The sequence below is a fragment of the Mercenaria mercenaria genome, unplaced genomic scaffold, assembly GCF_021730395.1.
Source record: "Mercenaria mercenaria strain notata unplaced genomic scaffold, MADL_Memer_1 contig_3856, whole genome shotgun sequence".
Taxonomy (NCBI): domain Eukaryota; kingdom Metazoa; phylum Mollusca; class Bivalvia; order Venerida; family Veneridae; genus Mercenaria; species Mercenaria mercenaria.
Window position 1 is genome coordinate 13073 of NW_026462036.1, and position 20418 is coordinate 33490.

General features: G+C 33.6%; 1 protein-coding gene across 1 annotated transcript in view; it reads left to right on the top strand.

The window, feature by feature from the left end:
• Positions 1 to 1649: 1649 nt before the first annotated feature.
• The window catches only part of LOC123548273 (carbohydrate sulfotransferase 15-like), a gene marked incomplete at its 3' end in the record, with an annotated part of 43471 nt that continues 24702 nt past the window's right edge, over positions 1650 to 20418 (top strand). Inside the window, exon 1 of the mRNA XM_053534618.1 lies at positions 1650 to 2228. Within this exon, the coding sequence (XP_053390593.1) occupies positions 2109 to 2228 (120 nt within the window). The remainder of the gene's footprint in view (positions 2229 to 20418) is intronic.

The following is a 20418-nucleotide window of genomic DNA, read 5'->3' on the forward strand; positions in this document are numbered from 1 at the left end:
GTGTTTAGTCCTACAAAACGCTGGAGAAGGGTAAAGGAAATCATTAAACTGTTCTTGCAAAGATGGATACATAGCTGGGTAAAATCCCAAAGAGAACACCCAGTGCAAAACTTCACAATCTATAAAACAATCCTCTAATGTTTTATTACAATAGGTCAAGTACATTTTGACATACATATGGCACAAACCTTTATTTTCTGATTAAGTCAAGGGCCATAACGCTGGTCTTGCAATGCGAAAAAAACTCAGGTGCACACATTCACATGCTGGATAATATTCCTAAATGCTTCCACGAGTGTAGGTGATTTTTTTAAGATATATGCAACACAAGCACTTCTATGTATACTTTTCACTAAGTCAAGCCATAACTCTAATTTGGCTGAGTGAAATCCCAAACAGTACATCAGGTGCGCAACTTAACAAGCTATATAACAATCCCCCAATGTTTTATGACTCAAAATCAAATTTATTTTGCGATACATGAGACACAAACTTGCATCCCATTCATGCATATATTTGACAATCAAGGGCCATAACTCTGGCCTGAATGATAAAAATCCGAAACAAAATCCCAGATGCACAACTTCACATGCTGAAGACTTTGGGTAAAATACCTTTTGAGATATGAACGACACAAATTCAGACAAACGAATGGACGGACGTATGGACGGACGGACGGACATGATTAATTCTACGTGCCGCCCCCCCCCCCCCCCCCCCCACACACACAAATATATATATATATATATTTAGGAGGGAGGGCAGAGGGGGCACATATATAAGTTTCAAAGCTATTTGCCTTTAAATAAGTGCTAAATATTTGCGATCGATGGGTAGTGTTGTTCTGTAAACAAGCGAGAAGATCGTAAGTAGGTGCATGTACTTTTCTTTATGTCTCTTAGCAGAGTATCACTGGAGAACTCATGACATTCTTTAAAAAGTAGAAAAATGAAAATGTTGCATGCTCCGTTTGATTGACAATGTAGCTACCCTGCACGATCTCTACCCACGGGATAAGTAGAGGTCAACATTTGCACATGTAACAAATATTGAAATACGATTGGAGAATTCGATATATATGTACACATGTACATGAAACAATGGTACACTAGAGTGCAATTCCATGAAAAGCGGTGGACATTCCTCAGTTAAAATAATGGACTAGTCATATACGAGAAAACAATGGACATGACTACATAAACTCAAATTAGGGGAGAGCAGTGGAGGTAATTTAGTCTGAATACCAACAAAAAGTAAAAAAGACAGTACATAAAAATTGACACCCTATCCAAATATTGAATAAACTATGCCCAAAATCATGGATGCGGGAGTTTTGGAACCATCCAAGCCGATGTGTTCCGGCTGACAAACTACAACGTACCATTAACACACAAAATGACGATAACCTAATCCAAAAGATTGTCGAAAATCGTTTTAATTTAGAAGTTTGAGAAAAAGTGTTCATTTTTGGTTATGAATGTCAATGGGAGTAGATATTTGTATTATAGAGAAATATTATATATGCATCGTATATACTCTATATAGTGAATACGGATATTTTTCGCAAATGTAAAGCTATTGCTGTTTTAAATGTTGTCGAAATGTACAAATTCCATCACCAATAGGCCATATAGTTGTCATAACTTTGGACGGATCTGTGTAAGACGTTACTAATGGTTACATCACACATATTCTGGAGTTGACAGATGCTGAAAATAGTTATTAAATAGCTGTATACAAGATTAAATAAGCATTATTGCTTTAGGATCACAACTGCGGAAGACTGTATGAGCTAATATTTCAATATGCAAATTCGTCGTGGCGGAGCCTTATTTAAAATTTAATACATGAGTGTCTTCCAATAAAACTCTAATGTTTAAGAAGCGACCGGTTGAACACGGTTTATTCTAATAAGAATTTACATTGATCCAAGGAAAATCAAATAACATTGCAAACTCATCATTTAAAAAGAAAGTATTTAAAGATAAGCGGCGAAATCAGAACCTGTTATTTTACATAAATTCTAATAATTGTTACAATCGATATGCATATAAGACTTGTTTTGAGTGAATGCAGTTGTCTTAGTTTATTGACATTTTACCATCATAATGCTAATTTCAGACTTCCTGATTCCCTTTACAATTATCTCAGTCGCATGTCCTGGAAGTTTTAAGATGTTACACATTTTTAGTGGAGAAGAACAAATTCAGCGTCAGCAATATGATAAGGTAAGTTGTTTTTCATGTTTTCAAAATGAACAGAGTAAAAATAAACATACCACGTATTCATAAAGAATGTTAGGCTTTACCGAAGTACAAAGTTTTGGATTTCCACTACCATCCATGAACAGGCTCAGTCAAACCGAGTCTGCAACATTTTCGTATTTGACGACCTGTGGTTTTCCACTTTTTATATTGTAATGCATTTTAGGTGTTGCTTAAATAAGATACCAGTCAATTAATCAGGAGAAATATAATTATTAAAAAACTCCAGATTTGTGACTGGATCTGGTTGAACGTCCTCTCACCCTGTTTATTACATTCGGCATCTCATTTCCTCATACTGCACAAAAGGTGCCTTCTTAAATCGTACATTTATCTATATTGAAGGTCCTTCTAGTACAAAAATGTTGTTAATGTTAGTATATACACTGTCGCCGTATGAGGCAGACGCTTTTTCTTTGCTCTTGAATCTTATCATAATAGCTCACTAATACTAATTTGTGTGGAGATTGTGCTGAAAATGGATGTAATGGATATGAATGTACTTTGCGTGTTTCTGTGCTCCTATGTTGCTGTATCTTCAGTGATTGAGTGTCTTGCATTCGGTGAAATTTTTGATAATTTTCTGCACACCGTTCACCTATAAAGTATATATACACTAGAGATCACTTATTGATTTTTGGATATACGGTATCGAACAATAGAGGATTAGGGAAACTAGACCCTACTGCATGTAGGATTATAAACTTACACAATATAGCCTGTAGAATGGAAAAACGCACAAAAGTAAGCGAAATGGTAAAAGTAAAGTAAGTCATAAACAAAATGTTGTGAACTTTAAAAAGTTGATAAACCCTAAGAAATGCAATCAGTACAAAAAATATAAGCAAACATGTATCCTGTATTACTTTGAACTGTAGATCTTTTGTGAACAGAGATGAATTTTGGGCCAATAACTCAGGGATGAGAAAATAGATTTCGTTCTTCTGACTGAAACTTTGTACGCAGACTAGAAAAAACATCAGTTTGTAATTTGAACCAGAATGGATATAAATTAAGTGTTAGTAACAGAAAAAAAATAGTGTTGATGTTGCGATCACTTGTAGAGACACGATCAACATGCGAAGGGTAACTCACGGTAATGTTCGAAGCTTTAAATAGCGTATTTGGAAAAACATTTTTAAAGATTTGGCCATACACGTAGTGGGTGTGTATAGACCCCTGGCTTTATCGACAGTTCGTTGTTGAATTATTTGACTTCATCGGAAACATCTTACCACATTAGAAAAACATTATGAAAGTTTACTTATAATGGGTTATTTCAAATTGCCTATTAACAGTGGCAACAGTGCTATTACTAACTTGAAGGACTCCCTAGTAGCCATTGGCCTGGAATATAACTCATACAGGAGGATATGGCTTAGATCTAGTCATAACTGAGTCACTTAATGGTGTTCATGTAGAGAAATGTGAGCCTGGACCATTTTTATCTGATCACTGTGTTGTTAAGGTTCTCCTAGATGTTAAAAAAAAAAGACTATTACTAGACGGAGCATATCATTTAGAAACTTCAACAATTTGAACGAATCAGAATTCTCCAGTTGCAATTAACGTTGATTCACAAAATATCAACAAATTTATGAATGAATTTGAATCGGAAATAGAGGATGTCCTGAATAAGCACGCTCCTCTAAGAGAGAAAACTATATTTCAAAGAGCACCCAAACCATGGTTCAATAAAAATTTGCAACATCTAAAAAACAAGTTAGAAAGTTTGAGCGTACATAGAGGCGTTACGGTCAAAACAGATCGTTTGAGTCGTATAAAGCATTATGAAACGAATACAATTTTGAAATCAAACGTCAAAAGAGAAACACACTCAGTGAAAAAATAGAGAACGCTAAAAAATGATTCCAAGACTCTGTATGGATTAGTATCTGAAATAACTGGTACCAAAACTGAAAACCAAATGCCTCAAGGAGAGTCTTATAATTCATTAGCCGAAAAATTTGCTGACTTTGTCATGGCAAAAATCTAAACAAAACGTCAGTCCCTTAGTGGATACCAAAATTTGAGCCCCAAGAAAGGAATGTACAAAATTTAGACAAATTTACTGAACTGGCACGAGATGAAGTGAAAAAACTCATCAGTGAATTTAATACTACGTCTTTACGTTTTCTGAAATAACATGTAGACGAACTTCTTCCTAGTATCACTAAATTGGCGAATCTCTCATTGCAACAAGGTGTTTCTTGTGATATACAATCAAGCTGTTGTTAGACTTTTGCTAAAAAACAGGTCTTGAACTAGAGCTTTCTAACTATCATCCTGTGAGTAAATTATCATTTCTGTCAAAACTTATCGAGACAGCTGTTCTTTACAATAGTTGTCATATTGGCAGAGCACCTATGTATTTAACAAAACCGCTTACAGAGTATGTTCCTAGTAGCCAAGGTTTGAGATCGTCAGAAAATTCTGAATGTCAGAAACTATATTACTAGGTCCAATGAAGAAAACATCGTTAACAATCTAAAGGCCATAATTTGAAGTTGGTCTATAAGGTATCGCCAAAAATTGACTAAAATGTTTAGTTCTGCTCAACCCGGGTCAAGAGGGCGTGGACGGTAGCATGTATATCTAATACCAAACACGAACAGGCCCAAACAAAATGAACCTGTAATACTTTTATCTTTGTCTTTGTCTGTTGTATTTGTCGATATGTGGAGTTTCCATTTTTTCTAATATGTAAATCGTAGCACGAGTTTGAAACTGATATTGGTTTAAAACTGGATCACACGGTGAGATTATATAAAGATTATGTTAACACTCTAGAGGCAGCATATATATAAATATATAATAAACCTGGTCATAATTTTATAGAATCTACATTGAATTTGTAACTGGGTTATCTTTGAACAAACACTTGGTCATTAAGAGGTCAAATCAATGACAAGAAGGCAACGATGACCCTAGATCGCGCAAATGAAAAGTACAGCTGGGATGAAAAATGTTGGAACAATAGGCAATGTTGTGACATTATCTTAAAATTGGGATAGCGGTATCTGACGAGAATTTTTTAATTTGTCACATAGTCATATAGGGAAAACAAGCCCCGCCCATGGCGCTCATTGTTTCAACGAAACAGAACGATTTGAAAGAAATTTGCAGCGGGTCATCCATGAAACCATGCTTTCAAATTATTTTTAAATCGCTCATAGTTTTCCATAAAGTCAAACAGGAAAAACTAGCCCCGCCCCCAGGTGGCCATGTTTTTTAACGTAACAGAAATATTACAGGAAAATTTGGTAGAGGGTTACCCTAGGTACATCTTTGAGAAATTATTTGAAATCGAACAAGTGGTACCAGAAGAAAAGATTTTCAAAGCTTTTTCATAGAGTCATACAGAGAAAATGAGCCCCACCCTCTGATGGCTGTATTACTTAAAGAAACTGAATTGTTTGAAGACTTTTGTTGAAGGCAACCAAAGAAAAAGTGAGGTCAATTTATTTCAAAATTGGGCCACCAGTTCCTGTGCAGAAGATTTCTTCCCTTTAGTTGCCATGACAATCAGAATTCATGACAATCAGAATTCTGTACTGATTGTCTAGATTTGAAGAAACCTTAAAGGGAACTACCTAAGAAATATTCCTTTGAAATTTGGTCGAACTTAGGTTAGGATTTAGGAGGAGACTTTCTTTAAAAATGATGGTGGACGACAGACGACGGACGGATGGACGACGGAAATTCAATAATTATAAAAGTGCACCATGTGCTGAAAAGTCTGTTAAAGCTCTAATGGCAATGTGCTACTGAGGTATCACACACTCGTTAACTGTGTTTGAGCAAGTCAGTTCGTGGCGGACGAAGCAGTTCACCGACATAATTGCCGGGATCCGCATATATGTATTTTGATGCAACAATCAAAAGGTGCAAACTATGTTAAAGATATTTGTTTCTCTAAAAAAATGGAATTAATTAAGAAAATTCTCTATGTCCCTACTAAAATTAACTGCGAGATAAAAGTGTGAATTTGTTGAAATAATCCAGAAACGAAAACTTCAAAAATTCATTTCAATTTAGGTCTATTGCATTACAGTCTGTCTTAAAACAATTATTGCTATGAATACTGTCCATTTTTCACTGACAAAATGCAATATTCAACGAATTAGAGACATCCAAACCTTAAGAAAAAATGTTGCGAAGAAGAGCAGTTTTGTTTTTGTTTTGTTTTGTTAGTTTATTAAATGGTTTAAATAGTTATATGAAGCTTGTAATTCGTTAAAATGTGGCCAAAGCAATTGGTGCTAATGTATCAATAATGTTCGTAGGGAACAGCAGATATTGCATTTTGTATTTTATATGCCTTTTTAAATGTAGAATATGCGTATACTGACCAAACATATCGCCAGTCCAAAGTAACTGCTATCTGAACAGTATATTTTTAGGCAAAAAATTGAACATTTATTTGTTACTTCATGTAATGGCTATACGTGTATTATTTACTTCGAGCTTGTTGCTTAATAGCCATTCTAACACGATCCGATTCATTTTCCTATTAAACAAAGAAGGCTGGAAACAGTGAATTATTAAACAACAATTCACTGTTCTGACGTCACAATTATTACGTCATAGCGTGAAACGGCGTAGCGGCGCGCTGGAAAAGAAACCGATTGAAAATGGGCAAGTATTTAATGAATGCCAACAAGGATGTACTTTAAAGTCCTTGGTAACGTGTTAGAATCGAAATAATATATCTCATTTAGTGATTTGCTCTTGAATAAATCATTGTTTGTCGTTCAGATGCGTAGTACTATATCACTCGGGCTGCGCCCTCGTGATATAATTCCTTCGCATCTGAACTCCAATCAGTGATTTATTCAGCGACAAATCACCGATGAGATATATTATTTCTTAATTATTATTTACCCGAGGTCTGAAGGTAATCATTCCTAAACTATTACATGACATCAGATTGTAGAGTTGGTTTAAAAGACATGGCATAAGCTACGCAAAATTTCTTGAAAAAAGAACAGGCATATGCAAAAGCTGTCCGTTTGTTTGTTTGTATGTTTCAGTATTTCAGCGAGCCTAACATGTGTTCCAGTGTTCTGTACCAGTACTAATCTGTTCTCCGCAAGTAACCACCAACTATCAGCATGAATCAAAGTTGGTGGTCTAATAATTTTAAGCACACTGTTTTCTATCAAGTTTTCACAGAAAACATTGGTTTCGTTGTGAGACTCCAACTCAAACTCATGACCCTTTGATCCAAATGTCTCTCTATTGATCTAGTTTAGCAAAAAGGTATCTTAAACTTTACCTAGTCTAAACATCCAATGAGCAACCAGAGATTTTCATTTTGTTTCTACTCATGTATTGGTGTATGCTGCCAGATAACACAGTACCAACCAGTGACCCTATTAAGTAGATAATTTAGTTAGTTAATATGGGAGATGCTTATGGTTACCGAACGTTTTACAGTTGGTCAACTATGATAGGTTATTTATCACTTATTGATTTGTATTGAACACAGTTATTGCTTTCACTTCGTAACGCTCCGTTACTGCAAATTTAAATTTCATAAGAAGGTCAACAAATGATATTAAACATAAACATATAATAATCAAAGTAATCACTGAATTGCTTATATAAATTGCTGGACACGATCGGTCAATCTTTCACCATTAAAGTTTCCTGAGTTAAATTTAAGCTTTTAGAAACCACATGCAAATCTATTTTTGAAGTGAATTTATAAAACGCCTTTTAAATGGTTTGTCGGTCAATAGTCAGAACTATTTTCCAAGTTCTGCCGGATCTCGGGCAATATTTTTGACTATTGACTAGCATCCCAATGCGTGAATACAATTGCCTTTAACTATACTAGCTGCATTTTGTTTGTTTGCAGATTTATTGCACACATGGATAAATCATTTACCGAGTTGAAAGATTGGTTTCTGCTACTTTAAAAATACAATATGTTTCGGAGTTAATTTATCAAAGTAATGATATCTGTTACTGATCATTTTCATCCACAGATAATATATGTAATACGGGTGTTGAATAAATTGCCTATATACGTCAGCCGCTGTGTTACAGTAGTAACATAGTTATATAGGCATCGTGTTTCTATCTGGAAGAAACATAGCAAACAAATCGCTTCAAGTGGAACGTTTATTGATGCGAATTCATCACATAAAATCTTATTCACTTGCATATTGACAGATACGAGATAAATATCATTTATTGCGCAGATACAAAAATATATGAACAAAGAACAAAAATTGAAACTGTGTGCGACAAGTAATGAAAGAAAATGGTTTACCTGGGTCGTCCGTCTTTTAACATCCCTGCGCACAGAATAGCGTTCATCTTAAGTTAATTGAGAATTGAACTTACATATTTATACGTTTTTTTCTTTCAATCTTATCAAAATAAAGACCAAACTGGGATCTTGAAAGCAATTTTATAGCCGTAACCGTCTAAATGTGTTACTTTAAAAAATGGTATGAATGTTATATGCCTTTTTGTCGAATACACATTTTGCAATATCATTATTTATGCTTTAAAACGTTGAACAACACAATTATCTTAACGTGAAATCGGCAAAAAATATTTCGGCATGCAAACTGTGCTTCCTCAAGGCTGAAAAATATATTTCAAAAACACGTTTAACATGTTTTCTGGCAAACAATGAATAAGAGTATATCCGTGTTATGGCACTAATTTGTAAAATACTATACAAGTGTATACTATAAACTTTAGTATATGAAGGAATTACGGGTCGTGACCAAATATTAAATATATATAAAGTCTACATAAATGAAACGCTGGTTTTCAAATTTATTTCGAACTAGATTTCAATATTCATGGAACTTGACCATCACATGTTACGTGATTGAACAGCGAATAAATGATATACAAAGACAACGACACCCTAAAGAATGATAGTATTCACCTAAACCAATTTTGGCGGGAAAACAGACTTTAATAATCAGCATATATATCTATTAAATTTTGAATACACTATTAGTTATTTCTATGGGTTACAAGAGATTCATAAAAGCACGATAATAGCAGATGAACTGAATAAACAAATGTCCGAATATATAAAGGTCTAAACCCAGCTGACGTTCCTTTCAGACCAATTGTAGGTGGACCTAATAGTGTTTCACATAGACTCGATATTATATTTAAACCAGAGTGTAAAGAGGTCCCCAGTTTCATCAGAGATGGCTTAGTTTTTCTAAATTATTTACCGGAACAGGTAAAAGAAAATTCAGCACTTCTAACATTTGATGTCATTAGCTTAAATACAAGTATCTCAAATGGCTTTCGATTGGAAGCAGTCCGTTTTTTGACCGGACAAATAGAGACACGTTTTGAAATAAAATTCATTATTAAATCATCTCGGATTATAGTTTAGAACAATGTTTTTGCTCTTTTGATGGTAAATTCTACATCCAGCAAAAAGGCACAGCAATGGGTACTTAGCTCACTCCAACTTACGCAACATTAGTTCTTGGACACTTAGAAGAAACACTTTACAACAATATGAGACAAAGATACAGTTCTGAATTTTCCAGTTCCTTACGCCTTAAATGGAAGCGATTTCAAGGTGATTGTTTCCTAATTCTTAACAGGAAAATCAACACATTACGATTACATCAAGAATTGAACAATTCACATCCAAGTATATAGTTCACATGCAGTGGAGATGATGCTATTATGCCGTTTTAAGATATTGTTATTAAAGTATCTGGGAATAATATAACGACGGACTTGTACTGTAAATCTGCTGACACACATAACTACTTGAACTTTAATTCCTGTCACCCAAAACACACTAAGGTTAACAAACCGTTTAACTTAGCTTCAGGAATAGTTACTACAGTGAAGGACACACATTTACAGGAATGACGACTTTCAGAACTAAAATTACAACTACCTTTAAGAAATTATTAAGCACGGTGTATCAATGGCGAAATCAAAAGGACGTATTGTTGCTACGGATCGCGAAAAACAAATATCGGATTATAATGTTCGTAACAACTTTTTAACTTTTTATCCACGTAATGTGAATATGTCACCAGCAATACACGCATGTAAAGCAATGCTACAGAACAACCCAAAAATAAAAATAAAACTGTTTTACAACAGAAGAGAATAAGAAATAGTAGTACATGCAACCTAAAATATTGAGACGCATTTTGTCGAAATCTAGTTCGATTTTCAATGGCCGCGCTTAGTGTTAAACAGAGTATGAATTGTATTTCACAAAATGTTATTTATTCTATTTTCTGCGCGAATTGCCAAAATTTTACATTATTAAACAAAAATCTAAATTAAATGAATTGTGCAGGCGAATAACACTTCACAGACAACAAACTAACACTGAAGAACTACGTATGCTGAAAGTGAATAAACACATCCATAAATACTTTGGTGGGAAGTTTAATAGCTTCCCTCTATAAAAGTACATGACCTACAGATACTGCTTTAGAGAAGAGAAAGAGCTGTACTTCATAAAATCTTGAAACTTGAGCTTAATAGCGTTTAACTCTGATAGAAATCAGATTTCTTCTTTTATGTTAGGTCCTAACGGACTTAAAATCTGGAATGATTTTCCGTATTCTGCTCTTTGGAATTTCTTTCTCTATTTGTTTTTTTGCTTACCTAAAAGTTGAGAACGCAAATGGTAAAAATTGTAAATAAATCTAATGTTACCAATTTGTGTGTAAGTCTAACGCACTGAATGCCTTGTCTATATTTTTTCTGTATTTTAATTCAATTTTTTCCTGAAATAAAACTGTTTTTGTTAATTTAATTATATCTTTTAACTTTAAATCCAGTTTATGTCTTCCATTTAATATCACCATTTTCATAAATAACTAGTGAGTATTATTTTATTTGCATTATATTGAATTGATTTTTAAACTATTATTACACGTAATTCGAGTATCCAAATTTTATTCCTTAAATTATATGTCGTGCAAAAATGAGTTTTAGCAACTATTATTATCTCCCCTTTTTTAATAGTACAGTATCAGTTTCTGCCTGCTTCAGAAGTTTTCTGCGTGTAAATAGAGATATTCTTGACAGGCATTTAAGGTAGTTCTGCACGTTTGATATACCGGAAGTAATGGCGTAACGTCATTTATCCGGAAAACGTAGAATAAAGCTTGGATTCGGCATACGGAATGAAAATCATTTTATGAATTAATCGAAACCTGTGAGTACATTTATTGCAATGGCACTGCTACTATATTTCTTAAGTCAAAATATGATATTAAAACATATGACATGCTAAAAAAGTCAAATTAATGTCTTAAAATTAGCGTGAAATGTCCGGTTTGCTTTAATTATGGTCAAATACCTCAAAATAAGCAGACGGACCTATATATTTTAGTTTAAATTATAGGCCATATGTTTATTTACAACTGTGATAAGTTTCATCAAAATCTACACTGTAGACAAAATTCTATCCGCGAAAATGTTATGAAAGTTATGGTTTTTCCATAGACTCACGTCATAAAAAACTGCTGTTATTTCCTAACAATTGAACTTTTTATTATTATTATATAAGTGTGAGAAGGTAAAGACAAATATCAGCTAAATGTCTTTCAAAGACAGTCGATCGCAGAAGGATAAGTGAACATGATCAAATTAAAGAGTATTACAAAATGTATGTTCATACTATATTATAATATATACGAGAACATGATCAAATTAAAGAGTATTACAAAATGTATGTTATATATATATTATATATATATATATATATATATATATATATATATATATATATATATATATAATAGCACACCTTAAACAGACTAACCTGTTTACACAAGATATCAAAATACGATATGGAGGAAATTAAAATAAAAATAATAGAAAAAAATTAAACAAGACAAATTTTGTTGTATGTTTTACCTTTCTGATCTGTCGTTTTCAACTTTGCTTCTTTGATAGTCAAAATTTAAACACAATTTATTTTAAAAATTAGTAACGTTATATGGTTACCAGCAACAATGAATTTGAAATCATGACGTGGTCGCTACGGATACCTATGCGCTTTGGAGGGAGATACATTTCGTTTGTCCTAGCAATAGACGTTTGAAGAATCGCGACCATGTTTAACTGATAAAGACATTTTGCAGCTTTCTGACTCAATCTTAAGTCAAAATTGTTTCTTTTTAAAAAAAATTTATATTAATAAAAAGAAAATATATACATTATAATTTACGTCTTAATTAAAAGCCATGGTTCTGTCTAAAATGAAAAATCGAAATAATGAAATATATAGCATATAAAGGGAGTTTTTCTTATTAAGGTTCGCGGGTTTGACGCTGTAAAGGCTATCATGTCAATGTTCCTAATTGTGAAATATTTGTAACAATCGACTTTAAAGCAAGCACAACTACTCATGAGCCGAGACTGATTTTCAACATACATGTTGAACCAACGTTGACATAGATATGTCAAAACGACGAAACTTTTCACTTCTTCGACATGTTCGTGTTGGGAGTAACTTGTATATACAGAAAATCTCACTAAATAATGCAAAAATGAGATTTCTTCATTTCACTTGAACGAACATCATGATATTAAAACTTCGAAAAAGTAAAATCACATGCCATAAGTTATTATGTTTCAATATCGTATAATTATTTATGACATTACTGAGTCATTGCACTGAAACATTTTTAATATAGAATTTTTCAAATACCTCCCTTTTTACAAAGTACGCAGGAATTTTCAGCTAATGCACGGCATATTCTGCTTGCAAAATGAACATATCTTTTTACCAACCAGGTCTATGTATCACTTTATTTATTGATTGTTTGGTTTAGCTTTTATTCAAATAAATAAAGCTATCCAAGTCTTTGCCAATGAGTTTAAAATGCATTTGCTCATTTACAGACTGAAAAACTACTGAAGCATGAACTTTAAGCATCTACACTTTCGGCATTAATACTATTTTTTTTAACATTTAATCTAAGCAATCAGTTTGGGAATGTCTACTGTCATTCACTTTGCTTGGATATATCTATATGTTCTTTACGTATACCTTAAAATTATTGCAAGTTTTCTAATCACGATAATATTTTAGCTGATTATTTTGTAAACGTATGTAAACGTTAATGTATGTTATTCTGTTAATATATCCTATTATATAATCAGAATCTTAAGAGGTGCTAAATTTATAAATATTTTACAAAGTTCATTATATTTATATTATGAAACTTATTTTGAAATCTTTTACGAAATTTAAGGTGCCAGTTACAAATTCTGCTAGGTGTATAAGTAATGTAAATCAGGTTTTGCCTTATATGCGTTTTTCATCTCTTGACTGGAAATAAGAGGCTTTTGTCTTAATGTTTGCTGTTGTGATACAGTGTGTGTATGTTTGGGCGGATAGGCAGCGCTACCTTGGACAGGATGCAAAATTTCAGACTTATAATAAAAAAACCCTAAATGATCTGTTTAATGCAGTGCGAACTAACTAAGTAGAATATTTTTTATATGAAAATTATTTTTTCCACAAAGTTAACTACATGAGCTTTTGCAAAATATAATTTCGAACAGACTATTAAGGAATTTTAATAATGCGCTTCCTTTGCAATTTTTTATTGTCCAGCATTTTTTCTGTCCATGAGTGGACTGATTAATGGTACTTACTACTCGTTGCAAAATTTCAAAAATGATATTCAATTAAAAATAATGTTAAACAAAGTTTTCTGGAAAAGGCAAAACACTTTAATCGAAGGACATCATATTTGTCAATAAGATATTTATACCCTGTAGTTTTTCAGAAGGTTCCATCTCAAATTCTGATCAACTTGGTGTTTACATTATTATAATATCTGGGTTATTCTGGAAGCTGTCTGAGGACATGACAGAACCTAAGTAATATCTAATTGAAAAACTTTCATGTGTTTCTTAATAACAAATATTACCAGCTTGGTCATTTAACATTTGACAGATTTACAGTAAGATTGGCAGATTTTTTAAAGAATATTTTTAAAGGGAGGATTTATATTCTTCAGATGTAAATAAATTCAGTTTGGATTCTATGTGAAATTTGAAACTAATACAGACTGGATTTTAATTGAAACTTTGTTTGTGTTGATAGTTGCTAGTTTGTTTTTCTCTTACCTTTAGTATATTCAGTAACAAGCTATTGTTATTCTTAGAAGTAACGGAAATTGGTGGCTCATCCGGGATCGACAATTGATTGCTATACTTTTAATTTATGTTTTGAGACTTTTCAGTTTAGTTTCATTATTTCATAAAAAAAAAAACTACTCATAAAATCAGTTATTAATATGTCCCATTGTTTTCCCGTATAGGGTGAACCAATTATTTCTATCTGGGAACAATACGCCGCTTTTCATGGAATTGCACTCTGTGTATCATTGAAGGGTCCATGTGCACTGTTGTATGAATACACATGTAGATGTCTCTCAACTATATTATGTGTAAATGTTGATCTCTGCTCAATTCGTGGCTAGGGGCGTGGATATGTAGTTTGCATTTCATCTACCGTCCATGAACAGGCTCAATCAAACTCAGCCTGCAACATCTTCGTTAATGTTAGGCGACCTGTGGGTTTCCAGTTTTTTCCATTTCAATATTTATAAGTTTCTGGTTGAGCCATCCAAGGAGATGTTTCCACTTGCTAGAAATCTTAACATCTTAAGTAACCAAAGGACAATTGGAGTATTCTTTAACAAATTGTCAGTGAAACCCTTGAAATTTACACACAGCTGTCTGTAGAATAAAGCACAAATTATGATGTTGTCAACGAATTAATCTTAAAAGGCTATGAGCTTGTTCCCTAGTGATAAAGGCAATGATTCTGAAACTGTAGAATAGAAAGGATTCTGACAAGACCAATGTTGAATATACCCGAGCTAAATAGCAATTATTTGATAGGCGGTGTACATCAAAGGAGGTATGGTAAGATGAGGCAAATTCTGTAAACTGTAGAGTTTAAAATGTGTATTGGCACAGAGGAATACGTTCTTAGATGAAATACAGATTGAAAATTTAGAAGAGGCTACTAGTGTAGCTGATGATTACACTTTAACTCATAAAGTTTCCTTCAACAAATCAAATGTTTTTAACAAGAAAGTTTCTTTTTCACAAAATACTTCTAGGTTCACAACTTGTAATAATTATAATACAGGAAATTTTCAAAAAACAAAATTTAAAGGTAATTAACTTACTGAAATAAAAACTGATTTCTACCTACTTGCAGCTATCGCAAGAAATCCCTGAATTCTTTACCCTTAAGAGGAAGCAGGAAAGCTATGAGACAAAGCCGACAGGCCTTACCACTCTGAGATCTAAACCATAATCTTTAACTTATATTAATACTGAATACCAATTAATATTCGCCCTCAATTTATTTTTGCTGTAAAGTATACATGTACGCGAGTAAGATTTTCCTTACAACAAACTTAAAATTGTCGCGTCCGGTTTTACTATGGCCGTAAATACAAATGTGCGCACCAGTATCTTATGTAGCGAGCGACTATTATTGTCGTACCTGCGTACCTAATAACTACATAGTGTAAATATGCATGTCAAACTTAATATGGATAATTATAACTCATTATAATTTAATATCTGTGCATACCTTTGAGACCACGATAATTCGTAAATAGCCAATGGCAAAGAAATGTTGTACCCGTTCTTAACGACATTAAATGCGCTTATTACCCACTTCGCGTGGTGTTGATTGAAGATCAATATTAACGTTTACCTTTCTTTGAGTAACCTTTTCTGCATAGCAAGAAGCAAAATGACTTTTACACTCCCTTTAAACTGAGAATTCACAGACAAAATCGCAAACATTATTTTTAATTCTTTATAAACCGCGAAAATTAATATCCGCGAATCAGTCCGAGATCGGCCAAACGCGAACATTAATTGGCGCGAAAAAAAAAAGGTTTACATTACTGTTTTTGAGGACAAGGACACCAATTCTGATTCTATTATGGAAGTTTATGAGCATTTTATGTCTGATGGTTCTGTTTTACTTATCGGTGATACTGCCCAGCCTACCGCTATTAAAATCTTACGGATTTCCGGAGCTTCTCAATATCTAATTTCGGGCCTCCACGGCAGAGTGGTTAAGGGTTAACGAGTTCAAATCACTTGCCCATCAACGATGTGGGCTCGAGCATCGCTTGGGGCACATAACTCTTCATGTGAGAAATCTATCCAACTGCCTTGTGGAAGGTCGATGGGTCTACTCAGGTGTCTGTCCGTGATGAAATAATGCCCGGAGGGGCACACGGGGTTTTTGTCCACCAGCAAAAGCTGAAAAGTCGCCATATGACCTACAAATGTGTCGGAGTGACATTAAACCCAACTAAATAAGTCAATCCCTTATTTGTGCTAATGTCATACATTTTTCTGAGAAGATCCGATTGAGCAGGAAAATCGTTACCTTTAGCTTACAAGTACAGATGTCCGTCCTGTAGATTAGAAAGCCATTGAGACTGATCTTACCTCAGACAGGAATTTGTCTGATACTCTTGTCACTGAAACATTTAATTCTTAGGAAGATAACCCCGTTTCTTCAAATCTGTCTGTTCAACTAACATTCTCTTTTCAATGACCAATGCCATAACTCGCTATCAAGATCACAGCTTATTCAGGAGCAACACAATGAACATGAAATTTCATTATTGTTTCAAAGGGTTGTTGGTGAAGAAGAATCTTCAGTTTCCTGTCTGCTATTTTGTCTCTACTGATTATGATTGGAAAGTTGATAACTAAATTGGGAAGACCAATCTTTTATCGTCCGGAAATTCTTACTCAGGTTCAGGAAACGCCCATGTTCGGTCATTTTAATGTAAATAAAAGATATCACAAAATCTTAAATCCTTTTAATTGGCCTTATTAAAAATTTGTCAAACATTTAATGTTCTTAACATGTCAAATGGTAAGCAAACTTAATAAGAAAATACTCAAGGCACATCGTCAGCTAATAGCGGCATTTCATGAACCTTTCAGTAGAACTATAGTGAAAGAAGCTGTTCCCCTGCCTAAAACTAAATCAAAGAACCAGTATCTTTTGACAATTATGTGTGTTTCAACAAGATTTCCTGAAAATATTCCTTTAAGAAACATTAAGTTCAAATCCCTTGTTAATGCCTTAATTAAATTGTTCACATTTGTTGGTCCCTCAAATCTGTACAGTCTCACAAGTGCTCTAATTGTATGTCTAACATATTTCTATAAGACTTAGTACTACATACCTTATGCATAAAATAATACAAATCTGCAGCCTATCACACGGAAATGCAACGTGCCTTAGAAAGATTTCATCAAACATTGAAAATATGATTAGGAGATATGTTTGACATTAAAGGACTTGGATGAAGGTATTCACTTATTATTATTTGCGATCAGAGGTTCTGTACAAGAATCACTTGATGTCAGTCCATTTCAGTTTGAGTATTGTCACACTCTCCGTGGTCCCGTAAAATTACTTAAAGATACATTTCTTACAGAAGAGAATACTTTGCAATCTGCTCAAAACAAAATGAAAACAAGATATGACCAATGTGCCGTAGAAAGAAGTTTTGAACCAGGTGATAGAGCTTTGGCAACTTTAACTATCCCTGGATAACCGTTTATAGCTAGATACTCTGGTCCTTAAACTGTTGAAAAGAAGTCAAGTTATATAACTATATTGTTAATACTCCTAAAAGCCGCAAGCAAAACCAGATATTTTATATAAATACGTTAAAAGAATACATTGATAGAAATAGCTCTGCCCTACAACCTGATAGTGTTAATTTACCTGTTATTGAGGAAATCGAAAATTCAACTGAATGTGATATTGAACATGAAAACAGCACTGTCCATGTAAATTCAGAATTCCGACATTCTACGACACATGAATGAAAATCATTCTCATTTGGAACCTCAACATAGATACGAACTGAAAATAATTATGAATATCAACATTTGTTTCAAGATGTACCTACTTGAACTAATATAATCGTTCATGACTGTGAACTTACAGATTCTACTCCAATCAAGCACCATGCATACAGAATGAACCCAACAAAATGAAACTAATTAAAGAAGGAACAATGATTGCATTGACTAGAGTAACAGAAACTAGAGTTCTCCGTGTATTTTTAACAAAACCTGACAAATCTTACCGGTAATGTACTGATAACTGGAAAGTTAAGAGCGTCAAAAAAACTAATTAATTTACTGTGCCTAGCTTTGTCAATGTATTGATGTGGTTGGACTTGAATAATTTGTAAAAATAATGATTAAAAGGATTTTACAGTTCCATTCACAGAAATAGCTAAGCAATTTTCAGCCATTGTTACACCTGAAGAATTAATTCTATATGAAAAACGAAAGGGTAGAATTGCTGGAAGCACAGATAACCCCAACACAGCTATCAGACGGTTTGCCCTAAGGTAGAATAAGGCAAGGATGAATATTAAGCAGGAAAAGCCACGTTTTAAAGACGCAATCTCCCCACACCGCAAATCACAGCAGCGTAATCACACACGAACATAAGACGCTCGCTCGCACGCACACACGCATAATCAGAAAACAACAACACAGTGAGGCACCATCCAGGGACGGCCGCCGGCAAAACATATATAGTGGTCAAATATCGTCAACCATAGTAAAACGAGGGGACGCATGAATGCAAATGGGCGATGGGAGAAGAGAGAAGAAACACCAACAATATACAAGACAATATACATAACATAAAATGCGAAAGATAGAAACAAACCATGTTGAAAATAGGGGCCCGGCTGATATCCAATAAAAAATTCTTAGTTCTTTTCTGGTGTCGTACGATCTGGACGTCAGTGTTTTCAACAGTTTGATGTTTAGCATTTTAGTATTGTCAGATCTAAAAATTGACTTATATTCAGAAAGAAAGGAACAATGCGATAGCAGTGTCGCTTTATTACTTTGAACTAGCATATTTTATACATAGGCAAGAAATAATATGTTTCAGAGATGATTTACCTATTATCAAGGCCACGTCAAGATCAAAATAAATAAAAAAAAATTCTCAATTGCTAATTATCCTATTTTAAATAAAAAGAATTTAACATTAGCATATATTAAGTAAAGATAAAAAAAGGTATTGTGTCCACCTTGGTCGCAGGGAGATGAGGTGGGCGTAGTCAAGTGGGATTTATTTCCTTCCAACCTCCCCAAACCCCGCATTAGTATTTAAGTCATATTGTTTATTAAAATTCTATACATAAATAAACTTGAGTATATCCACAATTTCGAAGTCAAATGGTTGAAACGATTTACAATTATTTACGTATAAGTTAAATCTAATATTGATTATATTTGAATTTCATTTAAATATATAAATGGCATATAACATGCATAATTACTTTTTAAGTAACACCGATACTGGTATGGAAGATAAGATCAAGCCTGTGCTTATTAGTGGACCTTTAATTCTACTTATACGTAGATCACAAGCACTGCTTTACGCACCTTTACTTCAGTTTGGCCGGATATTTATCACGTATCAACCAGTGTTCGAAATTTATTAATCTTGCAAATTTGCGGAAGAAGGCTAAGTTCAAAATATGGATATATGTATTTTATTACTGTTTTTATGTTTTCTTTTGAGTTTTCCTTATCTTACTACACATAATTTTTATCCGTCATTTCTTGTTTTCTTTGTGCCTATCTGTTCCTTTTATTATTATCCCAGAAGCATATAGTCGCCGCTTCGTCCGTCCGTCCCGCATTTTTTTGTCCGGAATATTTCACAGGAACCACTGGTTGGAATTTAGCGAAACTTCATAGGAAGCTTTACTATACGCATATTTTCTTCATGTTCCTACCGGATGATTTTTCACACAGTAATTGTCCTAAGATTTGTCAGCAATAGTATACTACAGTACAATTCTTGTCCGGAGTATTTCTCAGCAGTCCTCGGTTGGAATTTAGTGAAACTTCATAGGAATGTTTACCAGCAAGAGGAGATAGGCATATTATCTTCTTGTTCCAATGGGTTGATTTAAAGCAGACTTATTGCCCTTTGATTATTCAACAGCAGTATATTATAGTACATAGTCCGGGGTATTTCTCAGTAACCACGGGTTGGAATTTAGCCATACTTCATAGGCAGCATTACTATCAAGAGGAGATGCGCATATAACGTATG